This window comes from Eubalaena glacialis, chromosome 10, assembly GCF_028564815.1.
Source record: "Eubalaena glacialis isolate mEubGla1 chromosome 10, mEubGla1.1.hap2.+ XY, whole genome shotgun sequence".
NCBI classification, from domain to species: Eukaryota; Metazoa; Chordata; class Mammalia; order Artiodactyla; family Balaenidae; genus Eubalaena; species Eubalaena glacialis.
Window position 1 is genome coordinate 19,633,816 of NC_083725.1, and position 25,101 is coordinate 19,658,916.

General features: G+C 37.1%; 1 protein-coding gene across 1 annotated transcript in view; it reads left to right on the plus strand.

Moving 5' to 3' along the window:
- The window catches only part of ATM (ATM serine/threonine kinase), a 143,577-nt gene that overhangs the window by 65,687 nt on the left and 52,789 nt on the right, over nt 1-25,101 (plus strand). Inside the window, exons 31-38 of the mRNA XM_061203887.1 lie at nt 8,213-8,387; nt 8,931-9,095; nt 9,910-10,042; nt 11,713-11,808; nt 13,751-13,922; nt 17,299-17,440; nt 18,625-18,801; nt 23,539-23,716. Of these exons, the coding sequence (XP_061059870.1) occupies nt 8,213-8,387; nt 8,931-9,095; nt 9,910-10,042; nt 11,713-11,808; nt 13,751-13,922; nt 17,299-17,440; nt 18,625-18,801; nt 23,539-23,716 (1,238 nt within the window). The remainder of the gene's footprint in view (nt 1-8,212; nt 8,388-8,930; nt 9,096-9,909; nt 10,043-11,712; nt 11,809-13,750; nt 13,923-17,298; nt 17,441-18,624; nt 18,802-23,538; nt 23,717-25,101) is intronic.

Here is a 25,101-nt window from a genome sequence, read left to right on the forward strand (position 1 = left end):
ATGGACATTTAGGTTGGTTCCATGTCCTGGCTATTGGTGGCTACTAAATAGTGCTGCAGTGAACACTGTGGTGCATGTCTCATTTTGAATTATGGTTTTCTCAGGGTATATGCTCAGTAGTGGGATTGCTGGGTCATATGGTAGTTCTATTTTTAGTTTTTTAAGGAACCTCCATACTGTTTTCCATAGTGGCTGTATCAATTTACATTCCCACCAACTGTGCAGGAGGGTTCCCTTTTCACCACACCCTTTCCAGCATTTATTGTTTCTAGCTTTTTTGATAATGCCCATTCTGACCAGCGTGAGGTGATACCTCATTGTAGTTTTGATTTGCATTTCTCTAATAATTAGTGATGTTGAGCATCTTTTCATGTGCTTCTTGGCCATCTGTATGTCTTCCTTGGTGAAATGTCTATTTAGGTCTTCCGTCCATTTTTTAACTGGATTGGTTTTTTTTTTTCATATTGAGCTCCATGAGCTGTTTGTATATTTTGGAGATCAATCCTTTGTCTGTTGTTTCATTTGCAAATATTTTCTCCCATTCTGAGGGTTGTCTTTTTGTCTTATTCATGGTTTCCTTTGCTGTACAAAAGCTTTTAAGTTTAATTCAGTCCCATTTGTTTATTTTTGTTTTTATTTCTGTTACTCTAGGAGGTGGGTCAAAAAAGATCTTGCTGTGGTTTATGTCAAAGAGTGTTTTTCCTATGTTTTCCTCTAAGAGTTTTATAGTGTCTGGTCTTACATTTAAGTCTTTAATCCATTTGGAGTTTATTTTTGTGTATGGTGTTAGGCAGTTTTCTAATTTCATTCTTTTACATGTAGCTGTCCAGTTTTCCCAGCACCACTTATTGAAGAGGCTGTCTTTTCTCCATTGTATGTTCTTGCCTCCTTTGTCGTAAATTAGGTGCCCATATGTGCGTGGCTTTATCTCTGGGCATTCTGTCCTGTACCATTTATCTATATTTCTGTTTTTGTGCCAATACCATACTGTCTTAATTACTGTAGTTTTGTGGTATAATTTGAAGTCGGCGAGCCTGATTCCTCCAACTCCGTTTTTTCTTTCTCAAGATTGCTTTGGCTATTCGGGGTCCTTTGTGTTTCCATACGAATTGTAAGATTTTTTGTTCTAATTCTGTGAAGAATGCCATTGATAGTTTGATAGGGATTGCATTGAATCTGTAGATTGCTTTGGGTAGTATAGTCATTTTCACAATGTTGATTCTTCCAGTCCAAGAACATGGTATATTTCTCCATCTGTTTATGTTGTCTTTGATTTCTTTCATCAGTGTTTTATAGTTTTCTGAGTACAAGTCTTTTGCCTCTTTAGGCAGGTTTATTCCTAGGTTTTTTTTTTTTTTTTTTTTTAATTTATTTATTTTATTTATTTATTTTTGGCTGTGTTGGGTCTTCGTTTCTGTGTGAGGGCTTTCTCTAGTTGCGGCGAGCGGGGGCCACTCTTCATCGCGGTGCGCGGGCCTCTCACTATCGCGGCCTCTCTTTTTGCGGAGCACAGGCTCCAGACGCGCAGGCTCAGTTGTTGTGGCTCACGGGCCCAGCTGCTCCGTGGCATGTGGGATCTTCCCAGACCAGGGCTCAAACCCGTGTCCTCTGCATTGGCAGGCAGACTCTCAACCACTGCACCACCAGGGAAGCCCTATTCCTAGGTATTTTATTCTTTTTGTTGCAGTGGTAAATGGGAGCATTTCCTTAATTTCTCTTTCTGATTTTTCGTTGTTGATGTATAAGACTGCCAGAGATTTCTGTGCATTAATTTTGTATCCTGCAACCTTACCAAATTCATTGATTAGTTCTAGTAGTTTTCTGGTGGCATCTTTAAGATTTTCTATGTATAGTGTCATGTCATCGGCAAATAGGGACAGTTTTACTTCTTCTTTTCCAATTTGTTTTCCTTTTATTTCTTTTTCTTCTCTGATTGCTGTGGCTAGGACTTCCAAAACTATATTGAATAAGAGTGGCGAGAGTGGACATCCTTGTCTTGTTCCTGATCCTAGTGGAAATGCTTTCAGTTTTTCACCATTGAGTATGATGCTTGCTGTAGGTTTGTCATATATAGCCTTTATTATGTTGAGGTAGGTTCCCTCTATGCCCACTTTCTGGAGAGTTTTTATCATAAATGGGTGTTGAATTATGTCAAAAGCTTTTTTGCATCTATTGAGATGATCACGTGGTTTTTATTCCTTAATTTGTTAATGTGGTGTATCACATTGATTGATTTGTGTATATGGAAGAATCCTTGCATCCCTGGGATAAATCCTGCTTGATCATAGTGTATGATCCTTTTAATGTGCTGTTGGATTGTGTTTGCTAGTATTTTGTTCAGGATTTTTGCATCTATGTTCATCAATGGTATTGGTCTGTAATTTTCTTTTTTTGTGATATCTTTGTCTGGTTTTGATATCAGGGTGATGGCTTCGTAGAATGAGTTTGGGAGTGTTTCTCCCTGTGCAATTTTTTGGAGGAGTTTGAGAAGGATGGGTGTTAGCTCTTCTCTAAATGTTTGATAGAATTTTCCTCTGAAGCCATCTGGTCCTGGACTTTTGTTTGTTGGAAGATTTTTAATTACGGTTTCAATTTCATTACTCGTGACAGGTCTGTTTATATTTTCTAATTCTTTCTGGTTCAGTCTTGGAAAATTGTACCTTTCCAAGAATTTGTCCATTTCTTCACGGTTGTCCGTTTTATTGGCATACAGTTGTTGGTAGTAGTCTCTTATAATCCTTTGTATTTCTGCAGTGTCAGTTGTGATTTCTCCGTTTTCATTTCTAATTTTATTGATTTGCGTCCTCTCCCTTTTTTTCCTGATGAGTCTGGCTAAGGGTTTATCAATTTTGTTTATCTTCTCAAAGAACCAGCTTTTAGTTTTATTGATCTTTGCTATTGTTTTTTTCGTTTCCATTTCATTTATTTCTGCTCTGATCTTTATGATTTCTTTCCTTCTACTGACTTTGGGTTTTCTTTGTTCTTCTTTCTCTAGTTGTTTTAAGTGTAGGGTTAGATAGTTTATTTGAGATTTTTCTTGTTTCTTGAGGTGAGATTGAATTGCTATAAACTTCCCTCTTAGAACTGCTCTTGCTGCGTCCCATAGGTTTTGGGTCATCATGTTTTCATTGTCGTTTGTTTCTGTGTATTTTTTTATTTCTTCTTTGATTTCTTCAGTGATCTCTTGGTTATTTAGTGGCACACTTTTTAACCTCCATGTATTTGTTTTTTTTACAGTTTTTTTCCTGTAATTGATTTCCAGTCTCATAGTGTTGTGGTTAGAAAAGATGCCTGATACGATTTCAGTTTTCTTAAATTTTCCGAGGCTTGATTTGTGACCCAAGATGTGATGTATCCTGGAGGATGTTCCGTGTGCACTTGAGAAGAAAGTGTATTCTGCCACTTTTGGATGGAATGTTCTGTAAATATCAAGTAGATCTGTCTGGTATATTGTGTCATTTAAAGCTTGTGTTTCCTTATTTATTTTCTGTTTGGATGATCTGTCCATTGGCGTAAGTGGGGTGTTGAAAGTCCCCTACTATTATTGTGTTACTGTCAATTTCTCCTTTCATGGTTGTTAACATTTGCCTTATGCATAGAGGTGCTCCTATGTTGGGTGCATAAACATTTATAATTGTTATATCTTCTTATGTAGTGTCCCTCCTTATCTCTTGTAACAGTCTTTATTTTAAAGTCTATTTTATGTGATACGAGTATTGCTACTCCAGCTTTCTTTTAATTTCCATTTTCATGGAATATATTTTTCCATCCCTTCACTTTCAGTCTGTATGTGTCCCTAGGTCTGAAGTGGGTCTCTTGTAGACAGCATATGTGTGGGTCTGGTTTTTGTATCCATTCAGCCAGTCTGTGTCTTTTGGTTGGGGCCTTTAATCCATTTACATTCAAGGTTATTATATAGGATATGTATGTTCCTATTACCATTTTCTTAATTGTTTTGGGTTTGTTTTTGTGGGTCTTTTTCTTCTCTTGTGTTTCCCGCTTAGAGAAGTTTCTTTAGCATTTGTTGTAAAGCTGGTTTGGTGATGCTGAATTCTCTTAGCATTTGCTTGTATGAAAAGCTTTTGTCTTCTCCATTGACTCTGAATGAGATCCTTGCCGGGTAGAGTAATCTTGGTTGTAGGTTTTTCTCTTTCATCACTTTAAGTACATCTTGCCACTCCCTTCTGGCCTGCAGAGTTTCCGCTGAAAAATCAGCTGATAATCTTATGGTATGTTATTTTTTGTTTTTCCCTTGCTGCTTTTAATATTTTTTCTTTGAGTTTAATTTTTGTTAGTTTGATTAATATATGTGTTGGTGTGTTTTTCCTAGGGGTTATCCTGTATGGGACTCTCTGTGCTTCCTGGACTTGGGTGACTATTTCCTTTCCCATATTGTGGAAGTTTTCAACTATAATCTCTTCAGATATTTTCTCAGACCCTTTCTTTTTCTCTTCTTTTCTGGGACCCTTATAATTCGAATGTTGGTGTGTTTATTGTTGTCCCAGAGGTCTCTGAGATTGTCTTCAATTCTTTTCATTCCTTTTTCTTTATTCTGCTCCTTGGCAGTTATTTCCACCATTTTGTCTTCCAGCTCACTTATTCGTTCTTCTGCCTCCGTTATTCTGCTACTGATTCCTTCTAGTATATTTTTCATTTTAGTTATTGTGTTGTTCATCTCTGTTTGTTTGTTCTTTAGTTCTTCTAGATCTTTGTTAAACATTTCTTGTATTTTCTCAGTCCGCGCTTCCATTCTGTTTCCGAGATTCTGGATCATCTTTACTATCACTACTCTGAATTCTTTTTCAGGTAGATTGCCTATTTCCTCTTCATTTATTTGGTCTTGTAGGTTTTTACCTTGTTCCTTCATCTGTGACGTATTTTTTTGCCATCTAATTTTTTCTTTTATGAGTGGGACTGTGTTCCTGTTTTACTGGTTGTTTGGCCTGAGGCTTCTAACACTTGAGTTTGTAGGCTATTGGGTAGAGCTGGGTCTTGGTGCTGAGATGAGGAGCTCTGTGAGAACTCACTCCAATGAATATTCCCTGGGGTCTGAGGTTCTCTGTTAGTACAGTGGTTCGGACTTCGAACCCCACTGCAGGAGCTTCCGCCCGACCCTGGGCTCGCCAATCAAGATCCCACAAGCTGCGTGGGGTGGCAAGAAAAAAAAAAAGAAAGAGCGATAACAAAGTAAAAAATAAAATTAAACTAGGAAACTAACAGATATGTTAGAAAGAATGTAAAAATAAAAATATAGATGAATCAAACACCGGAAGGAACATCAGTACCACAGTAGTAAAAAAGAGGAGGAGGGAAAAGAAAAAAAAAAAGGCGGAGGGCAGGAGGGGGATGGCACTGGCTGTGGAGAGTGGGCCCTAAGCAAGGGGGAGGTTTGGGTGGTGGGCGGGGCCAATGCTCAGGACCCACAGGGCTGGAAAAGGCCCTGGGGGCTGTGGGGGGTGGGGCTTAGGCTCATGGAACTGAAGGGCTCCAGGCGTGCCCCCCACCCCTTGTCTCAGAGGGCAGGGGACCTCATCTGGGAGCCCAGCAGGCTTCCTGGGCTTGAGTGGACGGGGCAAACGCCCTCCTCTCCTCTCCTGCTCCTCTGGTCTGGGGTCTGGGAGGGCCCCTCCCGCCTGTGTCTCCCGATCTCCCCGGCCTCCTTCCTATGCCCGCAGGACCAATGCAGCCGGGCAGGGGTATGAAGGGGGGGCCTTGTAGGGCAGGGGACCAGCCTGGGAGCTCAGAAGCCTCCCCGTGCCCGAGTGAGCAGGCCATTGCCCACCACTCCTCTTCCTGTCCTCCCCAAGGGCCCCTCCCACCTGCCACTCCTGATCTCCCTGGCCTCCCTCCTACGCCCCCAGGACCCACGCGGCCTGGTTGGGCTTTGGAGTGGGGGGAACCGGCTTGGGAGCTCAGCAGGCCCCTGGCCCGAGTGGGCCAGGTGATCGCTGTCTGCTCCTCTCCTGCTCTTCCCGGAGAGTCCCTCCCACCTGCCTCTCCTGATCTCCCCAGTCTCAGGAAGGCCGATCTTGTCTGGCCTCCACTTCTCCTCCCCCCCTCAGTTCCCCTACGTTCTACCGGTTCACTCCGGGGTTCCTCCTGTCTCCTTGAGGGTCAGAGTCCCCCAGCAGCAGCCAGCAGACACCCTAGTTGTAGGGAGACACTAACTCCGCGTCTTCCCACACCACCATCTTGACTCCTGCCCTGATGTGTATCCTTTTAATGTGCTGTTAGATTCAGTTTGCTAGTATTTTGTTGAGGAGTTTTGCATATATATATATATATTCATAAGAGTATTAGAGACTATAATTTTCCTGTGGTGTCTTTATCTTACTTTTGTATCAGAGAAATGCTGGCCTCACAAAATGAGTTAGGAAGTGTTCCCTACTGTTCCCTTTTCTGGAAGAGTTTGAGGTGTTAATTCTTAAGTGTTTGTAGTGTTCTTCAAGTCTTCTTTTTTAATGTAGCTGTTTACTGCAACATAGTTTCCTCTCAGCACTGCCCTTGGTGAATCCCATTAGTTTTGGTATGCTGTATCTTCATTTTCATTTGTCTTTAAGCTCTTTTAGCATGTTTAAGACAGTTGTTTGACAATGTCTTTGTCTAATAATTCCAGTCTGACCTTCCTTGGGAACTGTTTTAGTCAATATATTTTATTCCTTTGAATGGTCCATACTTTCCTATTTCTTTGAATGCCTTGTGATTTTTTTGTTGAAACTGGACATTTTACTGTTATGATATATTACCTGTGGAAATCAGATTTTCCCCTTCCCCAAGGTTTGACTTTTTTTTTTTTTTGGAATTGTTGAAGGCTGTAGTGGTACATTTGTTTCATGAATTTACTCAACTGTTTTTCTAGAGGGCATATTCCTTGCCATTGTAGTCACTGAAGACTGTTGCTTAACTTGTGTTCAGGTAGCGTTTTGACAGATTTCCTTGAATACCAGGAGCCAAAGAGAGAGAAAGAGAGAGAGAAAACCTTTCCTAGTCTTTGCAGATTGGCTCTGTGTTAAGACTCTCCTTCAGCATTTAGCTCGGCTTGCACTGAGCCTAAGGTTAAGCCCAAAGTGAAAGATTATGGTCTTCTTAGGTAGTTTTTGAGCAAGCACCTTACCCTGGGCATGTGTGTGACTTTATCAATATCCTGAAAATGTGAGTGAATTTTTTTTTTTTTAATTTATTTTTGGCTGTGTTGGGTCTTCGTTGCTGCACGTGGGCTTTCTCTAGTTGCGGTGAGTGGGGGCTACTCTTCGTTGCGGTGCATGGGCTTCTCATTGGGGTGGCTTCTCTTGTGGAGCACGGGCTCTAGTTGCGCGGGCTTCAGTAGTTGTGGTACGTGGGCTCAGTAATTGTGACTCGTAGGCTGTAGAGCGCAGGCTCAGTAGTTGTGGTGCACAGGCTTAGTTGCTCCATGGCATGTGGGATCTTCCCAGACCAGGGCTCGAACCCATGTCCCCTGCATTGGCAGGCGGATTCTTAACCACTGCCCCACCAGGGAAGCCCAATGTGAGTGATTTTGAGTGTTCTAACTTTACAAGGAAACTCTCTGTCTAGCTTTTCATCCTAGGCATTAGGCAGTGTGTTATCCCAGGCAGCTGTGGGTTGTTGGTTAGCCTTACAATGTCTTCAAGCAGTGCCCTCAGCTTTTCCAGCCTGTAGGAGACCCAAGTTAGGAAAAACAAGAGCCAAGCACCTTACATTAGTCCTTCAGGTAGCTCCCAGACAGGTTTAGAACAGACATACACAATCATTTGTGAATAAAATATGCTCTGCTCCCTTCAGAACTAAGGACCAGGATCCCACGTTGGAAATGGGGACTGCAGTTTTCATGACTGTTGCCAGGCTGGGGGGGTCATGGGGCAAGGGCAAGTAAAATCACCGCAAAGCTTTCCTAGTTTTTAAGTTTCCTTTTTCTTGGTATCAGCGATTGCTTGATTGCTGTAAACTTTTGACTGTTTTACAGAGTTCTAACAAAGCTCTTACAGTTTGCTTGTTTTTCAGTGTTTCTGTCAGGGGAGCTTGGAGCTTCCTACTCTGTCATTTTGCTGATGTCACTTCTCTTTTCGGGTTTTAAACTATTAAGGACTTAGATGTGAAAGTGACTTTTATGTCAAGCCACATCAGAATTAGAGCTGTTGAATAAAAGTGACTTTTGAATGAGTTTATGTCAAAGTAGTGTCCTAGAACTTACTGTTTTTTTCCCCTATATTAGGCCTTCTCATTTCATGGATGTGTCATTACGTAGCTTCTCCCTTTGTTGTGACCTGTTAAGCCGGGTTTGCCACACAGCAGTAACTTACTGTAAGGATGCTTTAGAAAGTCATCTTCATGTTATTGTTGGTACACTTATACCCCTTGTGGATGATCAGATGGAGGTTCAGGAACAGGTAATTTCCCAAATCATATTCAAAATGATATTTGAAATACACTGATAAAGTATTGTTGGAAGGAGCCGAGTGTTTATGTTTACTTGGTGTAATCAGTAATTTTAATGGAAATATTCTTTGAAAAATGGTGGGGAAAACATTCTCAGTGAATTAATCCTTGTAATCATTTAATTACAGAGCACCTAGTAATTTTGATCTAATGAATAACCTGATTTCGATCTCTTACTTATGCTGAAGTGTAGAGGTAGTCAAAACTAAGGATGTAGTTCACTCCACTATGATGGTGTGTGAGGTATTACTGATATAAAATGTTTCAGTAATATTGACAACTGTATACCTCAGTGTCCATCCTGGAGTAAAGGCCTTACATATTTGTTGAATTATTTGAAAGCACAGAAACAGTAGTAGCTGGGTGCCTTAGAAGTGATTTTATCTGAACTAAGTAGAGTTTTTATCATTTATTACAGTGGGTTTGGTTGTTTTACTTTAAAATATAATTAATCCATTTCTCCTCTTGATTTTTTCTTTTTTAATTATGTTTAGGTATTGGACTTGTTGAAATACTTAGTGATTGATAACAAGGATAATGAAAATCTCTATATCACGATTAAACTTTTAGATCCTTTTCCTGACCATGTTGTCTTTAGGGATTTGCGTATTACTCAGCAGAAAATCAAATACAGTAGAGGACCCTTTTCACTTTTGGAGGTAATAATTATTCCATAATATTGCTATTTTGTATTAGAGAGGTTAGTAGTACTTTTTGGAAACCTCTAATGCTCTGAAAGTAAAAACCAATCTTTTTTAAAAATTGTGATTAAAGAAAACATAACATGAAATCTATCCTCTTAACAGATAAAAAACTGAATCTTAATGTATACTCTTGCATTGCAGTAAAAGTATAAATTCAAAATTTCTTGTTAAAGATCTGAATTTAAATATTGAAGAAATATGATATAAAATATGCTTGATTTTCATACACATAAGATTCATTAATATCTCAAAATTACCATCTGACCCTCTGTCGGACAATATAATGTTTGAATTAGAGAAGATATGTAACTTTCTGAAGAGTTTTTCAAGTTTTAATCTTGTTTTAACCTTTATAAACTTCAAAACTATGTTCAGATAGATTTTTCTTTATAAATCTTATTATAATTTTAAAAGTATGCTCTACATTTGACTATAATCAGTATGAAAATGTGGTTAAATATATTAAGATAAAACTAGAGTTGCAGTACTAAATAAATAGAAATTTAAGCTTTTCCCTCTGAGTATGCTATAACAATCTTAAACTCTAGATACTGTATCATGAGAGAGTCTACTGCAATTTACATGATTAAAACATTGTAGGATTTGAAGTGAAATAAGTAATTTATTTCTACCTTGTTTGGTAGTAACAGTGTTATGAGTCAGTATCTGTAGAAGGTACTAATTTAAAAAAATTTTTAAGTTTTATTTTACAGACTCACCCAATACATGTCAAAAGCAAGTTACATTTTTAGCTAATTTTCTCTTTTAGGAAATTAACCATTTTCTCTCAGTAAATGTTTATGATGCACTTCCATTGACAAGGCTTGAAGGATTGAAGGATCTTCGAAGACAACTAGAGCAACATAAAGATCAGATGATGGATCTTATGAGAGCATCTCAGGGTACTAATTTTAATGACTTGGGTTATTTGTACCCATTTCTTTTTGAAAGAATCTTTTATAAATTCTTGCTCTTGGTTTAATTGCCACAGATTTAGTTCATTTCAAACCCTCATCAGTTCTCATTTAGTTATGAAAGACTTCCTAAGTGGTCTCCTCACCTTGAACTACTCCCATTTTATCCGTTCTCTGCACCTCTGCCAGAATGATTTCTCTAAGTCCAAATATAATCATGTTATTCTACTGCTTAAAAAATGTTAACAATTTGCTACTGCCTAAAAGAAAAATTTGAATTTCTTAGAGCAGGCATGCAAGGTAATTTGTCTCTGCCTACTACCCCAATTTATTTAAATAAAAGAAATGTTATTTTTCATTTTATTTTAAACATCTTAGCCATGTATGTGTTTTGTGTGTATGTATATATGTGTGGGTTTTTTTTTATTATTTATTTATTTATTTATTTTTGGCTGTGTTGGGTCTTCGTTTCTGTGCGAGGGCTTTCTCTAGTTGCGGCAAGCGGGGGCCACTCTTCATCGCGGTGCGGGGGCCTCTCACTATCGCGGCCTCTCTTGTTGCGGAGCATAGGCTCCAGACGCACAGGCTCAATAGTTGTGGCTCACGGGCCCAGTTGCTCCGCGGCATGTGGGATCTTCCCGGACCAGGGCTCGAACCCGTGTCCCCTGCATTGGCAGGTGGATTCTCAACCACTGCACCACCAAGGAAGCCCTATGTGTGTGTTTTGTATATATACACATATTTATATGTGTTTCTAGGTTTTTGTTTTTTTTTTTTTTTTACTTAAAACATCCATTTTATGTTGATTTGATTTGAGTTTAGGTTATTATAGTACTGCACTTGGTGGAAACTCTTTCTGCTTATGTTTTGATTTACATCTTCCTGTGCTCATTAACTTCATGTTTCTATTGTGATATTTTTATCCTCAGTACTTTTAAAAATTAATTTTGTTTTGACCATCCGAAATCTGAGTTTCTAGTATATTTGTTCTTGAGATATATATATATGTGTGTGTGTGTATGTGTATATATATATATAAAACATGAACCCCTCTTTCTATCTCCTGTTCTTGTGTGTTTTGGTATTTTATTGATCCAGACCAATATAGCCAGTAGATGTTTATAGCTATTTAAATTTAAATGAATTAAAATTCAATAAAATATAAAGTTCAATTTCTTTGTTGTATTAGCACATGTCAAATTCTCTGTAGTAACATGTGGCTTGTGGCTGTCATTGAACAGCACAGATTATAGACCATTTTCATCATTGCAGAAAGTTCTGTTGGACATTGCTGGTCTATTCTATATGCAAGAGGCTAAAAAACCAAGCATGCTCCCAAGGTTCCTTCTAGTTTAATGTTGAATGATTATGTGTTTCTAACTGTGATTTTGCTAAGGTATTGATTTCTCTGCACAATTTAAGACATTTTTCTCTCTCTGTCTGCCAAATATTGCTGATCATTTTTACATGATTCTCTTTAAGAAGAAAGTTCAGATACATTCATTCACCTCATATTTTTGAAATGCTCACAATTTAAAATCTTTTTTAAAAACTTTGTACAAGTTTTCTAGTTCACACAATTTAATATATGAGCATAGTATAAAGAAAAGTGTTGTCTTCACTGTAGCTTAAACTAATTTTTTCAAAACTGCTTCTAGATAACCCTCCAGATGGTGTAATGGTGAAGCTAGTTGTCAGCTTGTTGCAGTTATCCAAGATGGCAGTAAACCACACTGGTGAAAGAGAAGTTTTAGGTAAACTATTTGGCTGAATGAATATGAGTTTTTTTGTTTGAATGGTCATCTTCATAGCATTTTAAAAATCAGTAAAAGTTTGTTATTTGGAATATTGGGGAAATGTGAGATGCTTGTTATATTTCTGTTTAGTTCAAGTCTCCCTAAGCAGCCCTCCTTTCATATTTTCCTCCCTTAGACATTCATATAAAGTAAAAAGTTAGTGATTAACACATGTACATAACGATTAATTTGAAAATGCCTTGTGAATATTTAGGAAAGTCAGAAAAACCTATTTGTAGCATTAAGTTGCAAATAAATTGACTTCTGATACATTTTATAGATATAACTGACTGGTACTTAATATCTTTTTTATATAACAGAAAGAATGAGGACTTGGAGGGCTATATTAAGTTCAGATATTAAAACCATATTCAGGTCCTTTTCTGCCACCATTTGGGGGTAACCTAATGTAAGATAAATAGCCAACATCATGCCTGGTATAGGTGTTTTAGATTTGGTGATCACAGGATGGAAAAAATCACATGATTAAAGTCAGCTTGAAGTTGTCATGAAATAATTACTTCAAATAAGAAAAGTGGGAGAAATAAGAGATGCTTCACAGATTCTACTGTCTTTCAACAGAGTCTTCCTTAACTTCTCAGTGGAGGTCTAGTGTCTAGGGTACTTCTTTCCTTGTAAATTTTTTATTGAAATATATCTTACATGTAGAAAAGTCGTAAGTATATAACTTGAAGAATTTTTTGCAAAGAGAACACACCTGTGCATCTAGCACCCAGACCAAGAAACAGAACCGTATCAGTACTCTAGAACTTTCTTTTGACCAAGGAATTTACCCTTTGTCCATAGTAGCACTGCTTCTGGGGACAAATGTAACTTGCTACAGGAGGCCTAAGTGGCTTTCCTGCATAGCATAAAATCTTAGTGATTTGTACCCACAGCTAATGTCATATTTAATGGTGAAAGACTGAATGTCTTCCTCAGATCAGGAATGAGACAAAGTTGCCCACTGCTATTCACCATTATACTGGAAGTTATAGCCAGGGCAATTGAACAAAAACTGGAAAGCAAAGAAGTAAACAGTATCTCTATTCACAGATGACATTACTGTATATATATATAGAAAGTCCCAGAAGATCTTTAGGAAAGTTACTATAAGAGAGGTAATAAATGAATTCAGCCAAGTTGCAGGATACAAGATCAACACACAAAATTCATTTGTGTTTCTGTACACCAGCAATGAACAATCTAAAAAGGAAATTCCATTCCATTTACAATTCGATTTATAATAGCATCTAAGAGAATTAAATACCTGGGATAATTTTAGTTAAGGAGGTGAAAGACTTGAACACATTCTGGTTTTTTAGAAGTAAGACACTAAGTACAGCCCACACTCAAGGGAAGAATTAGGCTCCACCTTTTGAAAGGAGGACTGTCAAATAATTTTTTAACATGTTTTATTAAATCCCATCATGACTGGGAAAGAACATGAGGGGGCCCTCTGGCATCTTGAAAACATCTATCTTCATCTGGGTAGTGATAATACAGGTGGGAAAAACAATGTGTGTTCCTGCATGTATGTGTATGTGTGTGTGTGTGAATTTTCACTGAACTGAGTATTTAAGATTTGTGGTCTTTATGTAATACCCCCCAGAAAATTGATACTCGCATACAGCTGCTATATTTAGACTTTCCTTAAAAACTATTTTCTACTAGTTAATCTATCTCTTGGATATGATCTTATAGGGGAAAATATTGCCGACATGGATGATACGTGAAGGAAATGATACAGTATTTTGTAGCTTCTTTAATCTATTCAATATCTTTGAGAAAACACTTAAATCTTAAAGGATGACAAAACATATTTTTGAAATTAGAAAATTTCTGTTTTATGTATGATCTCTTAGCTATAACTTTACTGAAATGGAATTTCTATATATAGAGGCTGTTGGAAGCTGCTTGGGAGAAGTGGGTCCTATAGATTTCTCTACAATAGCTATACAATGTAGTAAAGATACATCTTATACCAAGGCCCTTGAGTTATTTGAAGATAAAGAACTTCAGTGGACCTTCATAATGCTGACCTACCTGAATAATACACTGGTAGAAGATTGGTGAGTATTTAATGATACCTTGTACCTGATAGCACTTAATCTGACATTCAAGATTGATACCTCATATGAATTAGCATTTCCAATAACTAAAGCATTCTCCTTTTAGTTGCCATACTTTCAGTCTTAAATATTTAATGAATATCATTGTATTTTTATTAATTCACATAATTACTAAAACCCTACTACTATATGCCAGGTAACTTGATATAGTGATAGATATACCAGACAAGGTCCATGTTAAATTTTAGTGAGAGTAGACTAGACAAACAATATGAAAACTACCAAGTGGTTCCACACAAAACATTAAGATAGGGGAATGTAAATGGGGATATTTTGTGCACTTGTCAGAATCAAAGGTGCCACTCTCCTCTGGCTAGACATTTTGATCCTTTTAAAATAAGTCATAGAGCAGAAATTTTTTAACTCCAAAAGTCTTAAGCTAATCAGACAGGGCTTTCTTTTGCCCATTAATGCATAGAATGCAAAACAAAATTGCAACAAATAGTATAATTTCAGCTTGCTGATTATGAGATTACTTTTTCTCTGTCTTCCACTCCTCATTTATCTATCTATTTATTTGCAGTTATGTATTTATTATTTACAGATCCTTTAACAATGTGGGGGTTGGGATGCTGACCCTTTGCTCAGTGGAAAATTCATGTATAATTATAGTTGGCCCTCCCTATCCGTGGTTCTGCATCAGAGGAGTCAACCAACTGCAGATTGTGTAGTACTGTAGTATTTACTGTTGAAAAAAATCCATGTATAAGTGGACCTGTACAGTTCAAATCCTCGTTGTTCAAGGGCCAGATGTATTTATTTTGATATATTTGAGCACCTTATCACCACCATTTTTGGAGACTGGGTTCAAAGGATTTTTGCCCACAATTGGGCATCTTTCTAAGTAAATAGGTATTTTGCATCCGTTTCCCTATAACACCCCCCGCGTCTCTTGGGGAATAAATGATTGGCAATAATGTCTACCTGCTCTATTTTCATTGTTGATTTAATGGACATGTATCTTTCACTCTTTTGTTGTTGTTGTTACAGTAAAAAGGCTGGTATGATTTCCTTCCCAACTTTTTATTATAAAAATTTTCAAGCATACAGCAAAATTGAAAGAATTTTACAGTAAATACCCATATACTTACCACCTAGATTCTTCCTAGATTGTACTATTATTATCCTTGCTTTATCACATTTAGCCATCCTTCTATCCATTTATTAATCTATCTCATTTTTTTTTTTTTTTTTTAATTTATGGCTGTGTTGGGTCTTCGTTTCTGTGCGAGGGCCCTCCCTAGTTGTGGCAAGCGGGGGCCACTCTTCATCGCGGTGCGCGGGCCTCTCACTATCGCGGCCTCTCTTGTTGCGGAGCACAGGCTCCAGACGCGCAGGCTCAGTAATTGCGGCTCACGGGCCCAGTTGCTCTGCAGCATGTGGGATCTTCCCAGACCAGGGCTCGAACCCGTGTCCCCTGCATTGGCAGGCAGACTCTCAACCACTGCGCCACCAGGGAAGCCCTATCTCATTTTTTAAAATGTATGTCAAATTATATCTAGCACAGCTTTTGAAGAGATTTTCCAAAGAAAATTTGCAAGCATTAAGTGTTTCATTTGTTACACAGTAATTTGCAATTGGTTTTTCTGAAGAAGGTGCATAGAAATATTAGTGTGACTTAAACTTGAGAACCACAGGGATAGGTACAATTTGTTTTTCATGTCTTTTTTGTAAGAGGAAAAAAATCATTACATGTTTGAGGGGCCTCAGGTATACAAAGGGAATGTTGACCAAGGAATTCCCAGAATCATGGAAGGCTTCTCTGAGGAAGTGTCATCTAGCTGATCTGAGTGATCAGGAATCAGCTAGAAGTTGATTAGGGATAAAATATTGCAGACAGGGAATAGCTAGAATGGAAATAAGCTTCATGTGTTTGAGGATCAGAAAAAGCCTGGTGTGGAAGAAGATGGTATGAAATGAAATTAGAAAGGTAGGACTGGGCTTCCCTGGTGGCGCAGTGGTTGAGAGTCCGCCTGCCAATGCAGGGGACATGGGTTCGTGCCCTGGTCCGGGAAGATCCCACATGCCACGGAGCAACTAGGCCCGTGCGCCACAACGACTGAGCCTGTGCTCTAGAGCCCGCGAGCCACAACTGCTGAGCCCATGTGCCACAACTACTGAAGCCTGCGAGCTCTAGGACCTGTGCTCCACAAGAGAAGCCACCGCAATGAGAAGCCCACGCACCACAACGAAGAGTAGCCCCCGTTCACCGCAACTAGAGAAAGCCCGTGCAGCAACGAAGACCCAACGCAGCCAGAAACAATAAATAAATAAAATAAAATGATAAAATAAATAAATTTATAAAAAAATAAAAGAAAGGTAGGACTAATTCTGATTAAAAAGTTTGGATTTTATTTGAAACATATAAGGAAGCCATGGAGTTTTAAGCAGAGTAGTGCCATGATGCAACTTGCATTTTTACTCTGACATATATGGCAAATGGCTTGTGATAGGGCAAAAATGGAAACAGAAAGCTGATTATGAAACTATTGCAGTAGTCCAGAGGAGAAATCATGGTGACTTGGATAAGGGTGGCGGTAATGGAGATGAGATGGAACACAGATGGAACTAGGGTATGTTTTTAACATAGAGGCAGCAGGACGTGCTGATGAATTGGATGTGGAGGAGTGAGGAATGAGAGATGAATCCAAGTTTAGGTAGCAGGCTTTATGACATTTTTTGTCAGCTGTCATATTTTCAGTACTCTTGTATTGCAGCCCTCCTTTACCTAATTCTTTGCAAAAGAGAAGGACGTTTAATTTTTTATTAGAGGTTTTAGATGCCTTACCTAATGATTTCAACTAGCTTCTGGTCAGAATAAGTACATACTTACTGTTTGTTTAAAATTGTTCTAGACAATAATTTTATCATTTGTAGGGAAATTCCATTCTGTGTTACCCCAAATTATTTGTACCTCTTAGAGAAAATGGTATCAAAATATTTTTTTCTTGGGTGAATTAGTATTCTGTCATTCTTATTACTCATTCTTATTAGTCAATGTTATTCTCAAGTATTTCTTTTTATGAGTTTTTAATTTATAGTAGTCATAATACAAACTTTATTATATTGAATGAAGGGAATTGCTGTTACAGTGATTAGTAACTCATGTTTACTCAAGGAATATTAAAAATCCTTTGATAATTTTTGCTTTGATGTTATAGAATTTTATAGATGTAAAATTTCCTAATAAACGTAAACATTTCCTAATATAAATTTAAAATTTTAGATTTTAATTTTTTCATTGGGAGCTGCTTAACATTCATCAAGATTAATAGTTGATATACTTTGTGGCATTTGAATTATATGTGTTTTTCAGTGTCAAAGTGCGATCAGCAGCTGTTACCTGTTTGAAAAGCATTTTAGCCACAAAAACTGGACATAGTTTCTGGGAGATTTATAAGATGACAAATGATCCCATGCTGATCTATCTACAGCCTTTTCGAACATCAAGAAAAAAGGTCTCAAATAATGAATGTTTATTGAATATCCACTATATCTAGAACAGTTCTATTTGCTGTGGGATATGAATATCATATTGCTTAATTACACTAACATTTAACCTTTCTTGGAAATAATTCTAGCTGTACTTTTTGAATCCAAGGGATTTGTATTTTTAGTTATGGCAGTGTGGAAAAGCTGAGATAGGTAGCCTAAAGAAATGATGGTTGATTTTGGGGGATAGGAGGAGTTCTTTTTTATTTTTTATTTATTTATTTATTTATTTATTTAATAGATCTTTATTGGAGTATAATTGCTTCACAATACTGTGTTAGTTTCTGTTGCACAACAAAGCGAATCAGCCAAATGCATACACATGTCCCCATATTCCCTGGTAGGAGGAGTTCTTAATGACAGGCTTTTTTTCCTTAGGAGTAGAAAACTCTTACTTTGATCCCATGAAAGCCATTTATAGATATTGTGATCAACAAGCAAGTGCTTATTTCCATAGCAAGTTAAAGTATCACAACCCTCTAGTGAAATTTAAGATGGCCTATAGATTTCTCCCTTTTCCATGTTGATATCATAACAAGGTTCCACTGAAAGTACTCTGTGAAAGATACTTAAGAACTCTTACTTCTCCTTTATTTTGTTTAATATTTTCTTTTCATAAAGCAACTGAGAAATATGCTGTTAAGTTTTCACCTTTTAACTTCAGGGCTTACACCCATCATTGAAATGATACTTTTAATGTATCTTAATACAATTTTGGTCTCAGTGAAATTACTGACAATATAAGCTATTAATAAAACTAATAGTATAACCTGTAAAACACTGTAGTTTTAACATTTTAAAATTTCATTTCATTCCAAAATCAACTCTGTATGGTAGATTTGGACTGGATTCATACATGAGAAAGATGAGGCAGAGAGTCTGTGATTTGTTTAACATACCACTAGTGAGCTGAGAGTAGAAGTTAAGTTTCCTGCTGTTTAGATCAGTAATTTTTTACCAGATGACTCTGCCTCTCATAAACATAAATGTATTTTAATTTTAAAAGGTAACTGCTGCCTCAAGATTTAGTTTTAAGCATATTTAGTTTTATTTGGAAACAGATTTGTGTATGCCTAGATATTTGTTTCGCATAGGAAAGATAAAATGTATTTCTGTACCTTATTTACGTTTTCTCATCACTTTTTTCTAGTTTTTAGAAATACCTAGACTTGACAAAGAAAGCCCTTTAGAAGGCTTGGATGATACAAGGCTGTGGATTCCTCAAAGTGAAAATCATGACATTTGGTTAAAGACACTGACTTGTGCTTTTTTGAATAGTGGAGGCACAAAAAGTGAAGTTCTTCAGTTATTAAAGCCAATGTGTGAGGTAAGATTAATTAGTCTGACTTATTCCCTTTCTAACTTTGTTTTTTTCATTTGAGCTTTCTCATAATAATTTTCTTTGATGGTCTCATTCCATTTCGCTTTTGTGTGAATGTTCTTGGCCTGTATATAAAAAGAGTGCTTTGTACTGCACATCATCTTCATGCACCGTCACCTATACTCAGCTGTTGTGAATCCATCCAACAGGGCGTCTTTATTTAGCCACAACTTTATGCAGTAGCTTTCAGCTGCGGGATAGCTACATATTGGATGCTGTGTTAGTTTCTGCTGTAGAGCAAAGTGAATCAGTTATATATATACATATATCCGCTCTGTTTTAGATTCTTTTCCCATATAAGTCATTACAAAGTATTAAGAAGATTTCCCTGTGCTATACAGTAGGTCCTTACTAGTTATCTATTTTATATATAATAGTGTGTGTATGTCAATCCCAGTCTCCCAATTTATGCTCCCCTCACTGTCCCCCCTGGTAACCATAAGCTTGTTTTCTACATCTGTGACTCTATTTCTGTTTTGTAAATAAGACCATTTGTACCATATTATTAGATTCCACATATAAGTGATATATGATATTTGTCTTTCTCTGACTTACTTCACTCAATATGACAATCTCTAGGTCCATCCATGTTGCTACAAATGGCATTATTTAGTTCTTTTTTATGGCTGAGTAATATTCCATTGTATATATGTACCACATCTTTTTTATCCATTCCTCTGTTGATGGAAATTTAGGTTGCTTCCATGTCCTGGCTATTGTAAATAATGCTGCAGTGAACATTGGGGTGCATGAATTGTTTCAGATTATGGTTTTCTCTGGATATATGCCCAGGAGTGGGATTGCAGAATCATATGGTAGCTCTATTTTTACTTTTTTAAGGAATCTCCATACTGTTCTCCATAGTGGTTGTACCAATTCACATTCCCACCAGTAGTGTAGGAGGGTTCCCTTTTCTCCACACCCTCTCCAGCACTTACTGTTTGTACATTTTTTGATGATGGCCATTCTGACTGGCTGAGGTGATACCTCATTGTAGTTTTAATTTGCATTTTTCTAATAATTAGTGATGTTCAGCATCTTTTCATATGCTTTTTGGCCATCTGTATGTCTTCTTTGGAGAAATGTCTATTTTGATATTCTGCTCATTTTTTTGATTGAGTTGTTTGTTTTTTTGATATTGAGCTGTATGGCCTCTTTGTATATTTTGGAGCATAATCCCTTGTCTGTTGCTTTGTTTGCAAATATTTTCTCCCATTCTGTGGGTTGTCTTTTCATTTGTTTATGGTTTCCTTTGCTGTGCAAAAGCTAAAAGTTTAATTAGGTCCCGTTTGTTTATTTTTGTTTTTATTTTCATTGCTCTAGGAGGTGGATCAAAAAAGATCTTGCTGTGATTTATGTCAGAGAGTGTTCTGCCTGTGTTTTCCTCTAAGAGTTTTATAGTATCCGGCCTTACATTTAGGTCTTTAATCCATTTTGAGTTTATTTTTGTGTATGGTGTTAGAGAGTGTTTTAATTTCATTCTTTTACATGTAGCTGTCCAGTTTTCCCAGCACTACTTATTGAAGAGACTGTCTTTTCTCCATTGTATATCTTTGCCTCCCTTGTCATAGATTAGGTGACCACAGGTGTGTGGGTTTATCTCTGGACTTTCTATCCTGTTCCACTGATCTATATTTCTGTTTTTGTGCCAGTACCATGCTATTTTGATTACTGTAGCTTTGTAGTTTCATCTGAAGTCTGGGAGCCTGATTTCTCCAGCTCTGTTTTTCATTCTCAAGATTGCTTTGGCTCTTTGTGGTCTTTTGTGTTTCCATACAAATCATAAAATTCTTTGTTCTAATTCTGTGAAAAATGCCGTTGGTAATTTGATAGGGATTGCACTGAATCTGTAGATTGCTTTTGGTAGTATAGTCATTTTGACAATATTGATTCTTCCAATCCAAGAGCATGGTATATCTCTCCATCTGTTTGTGTCATCTTTGATTTCTTTCATCAGTGTCTTATAGTTTTCTGAGTACAGGTCTTTTGCCTCCTTAGGTAGGTTTATTCCTAGGTGTTTTGTTCTTTTTGATGCGATGGTAAATGGGATTGTTTCCTTGATTTTTCTTTCTGATCTTTCATTGTTAGTGTATAGGAATGCAAGAGATTTCTGTGTATTAATTTTGTATCCTGCAACTTTAACAAATTCATTGATTAGCTCTAGTAGTTTTCTGATAGCATCTTTAGGGTTTTCTATGTATAGTAGTATCATGTCATCTGCAAACAGTGACAGTTTTACTTCTTCTTTTCCAATTTAGATTCCTTTTATTTCTTTTTCCTCTCTGATTGCCGTGGCTAGAACTTCCAATACTGTGTTGAATAAGAGTGGTGAGAGTGGACATCCTTGTCTTGTTCCTGATCTTAAAGGAAATGCTTTCAGTTTTTCACCATTGAGCAAGATGTTTGCTGTGGGTTTGTCGTATATGCCCTTATTACGTTGAGGTGGGTTCCCTCTGTGCTCAAATTCTGGAGAGTCTTTATCCTAAATGGGTGTTGCATTTTGTCGAAAGCTTTTTCTGCGTGAATTCTGTGACATGCTTTCTTGAGTGAAAAAAGAGGTGTGGTTGCAGTTAGCATTGCTTTTTTTATTTTGGGGGGTACACTGCCATTTATTTCATTAGCGAGTAATGGTACCTGCCAAGGTCAAACAAAAAGTTTATACGCTTTTATCAGTGTATCATCTAAAACAGCACAATGTGATGATGCTCTAAGACTTTAAAAGCTAACTGAATTTATAATACTGTCAAGCATGATTCAACAGAAATATGAAAACAAAATATCTGACTAGTTAAACATCTACCAATTAAAAATAACTGATAAAGAAGTGAATATTTTGGTAAAGTACCGTATTGAAAGCAGTTTGTAAAGCAGTCTTTGTTTCTACAAAAAAAAATGTTAACAGTGAATAAATCATCACACTCTCTGCAGTACTACACTGCGTTCGTAGCAGTTCAGAGGACTTATTCCCTCAGCTGCTGCAAGTGCTACCAGCTGAGAACACCCTTCAGAATTGCCTTGATAATAGAGAGTTGCTTCACCCCAAATCATGCCCTCTTTCCCAGGGCAACGTGCATTCAATGACTGGTTGACCTTAGAGTATAAAAGCTCTGTACCATTACCACAACTCAAGACGGCTCTGAAGGTCCACGTCAGCTTCTGAGTTCCCCACAGCGTTGGTGGAGACCTTTGTTGCTGCTGCACCACACCCCAACTTTTCCGTCACTCCAGTCCTGCTTCTTCCTTCCCTTCCTTCTACAGACATTGATCCCAAGAGCGCTCCCTAGTAAACCTTCTGCACTGCATGCTGATCCTGCCTCTGTCTGGCATACTGGCGTAGAGTTAAGCACCCTAACATGTGTTTGATATAATAAATACATCTTCTGAAAAAAAAAAAAGTGAGTGATACCCTGGATACACACACAACTCATTTCTCATTAGTGAATAAACCTAAGATTTTTTAAACACTTTTTTTTTTTATAAATTTATTTTATTTTATTTTTGGCTGCGTTGGGTCTTCGTTGCTGCGCACGGGCCCTCTCCAGCTGTGGCGAGTGGGGGCCACTCTTGGTTGCGGCGCATGGGCTTCTCATTGTGGTGGACTCTCCCTTTGCGGAGTACGGGCTCCAGGCGCGTGGGCTTCAGCAGCTGCGGCACACAGGCTCAGCAGCTGTGGCTCGTGGGCTCCAGAGCAAAGGCTCAGTAGTTGTGGCACACAGGCTTAGTTGCTCCGCGGCATGTGGGATCCTCCCGGACCAGGGCTCGAACCCGTGTCCCCTGCATTGGCAGGCGGACTCTTAACCACTGCGCCACCAGGGAAGCCCCTAAGATTTCTATAACGTTCTCACTTTGGGCCAGAAGATAAAATGTTCCAAATATACATTCATACACACACACACACACACACACACACACACACACACACACACACACACACACACCCCAATTCTTAGTTACTTAACTTCTGTATTTCCAAAACTGGCTTTTTGATTTGTCTTTAGTTTGAAAGGGAAAAAGTGTACAATTGGTAATCAATAATCTGTTTCATGTGTGTGGTATATGATGAATACATGAAGATGATGTCTTGGCAAAAATAAAGTTGAGTACTGTTTTAATGTACCACATATATTAAAGTAGTTTTCTGTACTTTGGAGTATACCACAAATAAGTACCCTAATTTTATGCCCAGAAGTTGGGGTTTATAAAAAAGTAAACATTTTAACATGACTGTTGTAGCTCTTCACTGAATGTAGAAAATGTTCAAAAATCAAATTTTCAGCTTTTCTCTTAAATTTTGATCCCCATTTTCCCTTTTATCAAATTAGAAAACTGCTTCTGTTATTAGTAACACTTTTCAACTGTGAAATTTTTTTTACAGTAGTGACGTAATAATTTCATTTGTCAACAATGTCCTATTTTATTATATGCAAGTGGCCTAGACTGAAAATGAACAATTGCAGTGTAATGTATAGGTTTGATTTAGATATTTTAGGTTAGTTCGATTTTTTTTTTTAAACACTACCTGCTACACATGTTTTTTGTATGTTTTTTAGTAGTACATAGAGTTCATGACAGATTCATCTGTCATTTTTTTAAAAAGCTTAATATGTCAGTAACAGGGAATGAAAATTTTAAGTAAAATATTTTTACTGAAAACTATTGACTGGATGTATTTGTATATTATAGGTGAAAACTGACTTTTGTCAGACTGTGCTTCCATACTTGATTCATGACATTTTAATCCAAGATACAAATGAATCATGGAGAAATCTGCTTTCTACACACATTCAGGGATTTTTCACTAACTGTTTCAGACACTGCTCAGAAACAAGCCGATCCACAACTCCTGCAAATTTGGATTCAGGTATTCTGTTAAATTTCTCAAATTTATACTGTTAACGTCTCAGTTCTAGGGAAAGATAGCTTGTTTGAATCCCATCAAGGCCCTTGTAGGCTTAATTCCATAACCTCTAAACATCTGTTCTCTTATCTGTATAATGGAGATAAAAGTTGTAGCAAGTTTTCGATGAGATAATGTATGTAAAACAACTAGGATAATACTTGATGCATAGTATCCCTTCAGTAAACATTGACTACTATTAATGGAGGAACTAATTGAGCATTCAGTCTATGTCAAGCACCGTGCTTGGCACTGGCAGTAAGGATGTGAGCAAGACATAACCCTACATTCTAGTAATTGAAACAGCAGACAAATAAATGCAACCACATATTATAGGTACTGTGCTGGAGATATGATGGAATTTTATATTAGAGCTATGGCCAACTCATTTTTTAAAAGCAACCTTTTTTTTTTAATTAAAAAATCATATTTATTGTGGGAAATACAGAAAAATTGGCATAAATTCAACAAATTAAATCACCCATAATTCTGTCATCTAGGATAACTACAATTAACATTTGGTATATATACATCAGTTTTTTAAAACAAAAATTGGATTATGCTTTACTTACTTTTATAACCTACTTTCCTTCCATGCTATATAAGAAGTATTTCCCATGCTAAGAGCTTATTGCAGGAAAAATTCAATGAGGAATTGGGTACACATAATACATATATACATAGTTGAGGGCTCATCGTGGGTCAGATTTTCAAACCTAAATTTGAAAAAAGGAAAATATTTACAGATTTGTAATGTTAACTTACTGTCTTTAATATTGATACATAATACCAATGTATTTTATGTACAAACATAAAACTAGGTACAAATTCACTTACTGTACTTCAAGACCAACATAATTATAAGAATAGTATTGAGTTAATGTGATATTTTGCCACAACTAAATTATTCTTCCCAACCTTGACTATGGTTCCAGTCGCTTTGACATAGGTTGTGATTACTCGATTCTTCCAGTTACTTCCTTTTACTTTCACTACCACAGCCTTTATATGACATGACCGTGTTGCCACTTAAACTTTACTTTGCTCTGTTTTATTATTTATGTATGTTCCTTTTTATTGGCTAACAGCAGTTACAAATCTTCTGTTGGAAATAATATAATTATTAAACGTAAACATGGATGCCCATTCTGTGGTCCTACTAGATTATAAGTTGGTCACGTAAATAATTCAAGATATGCTTATATGAATTTTCTTTAGGCCATTGAAATGAAAATCCTAAAATAAAAATTCTCATAGCGACTTGGCAAACTATCCAGCCTATATCTCCTATTCTTAATTTGAGAAATACAGGTATAAGTGATTCACAGTTACCAGTAAGCATTTAAACT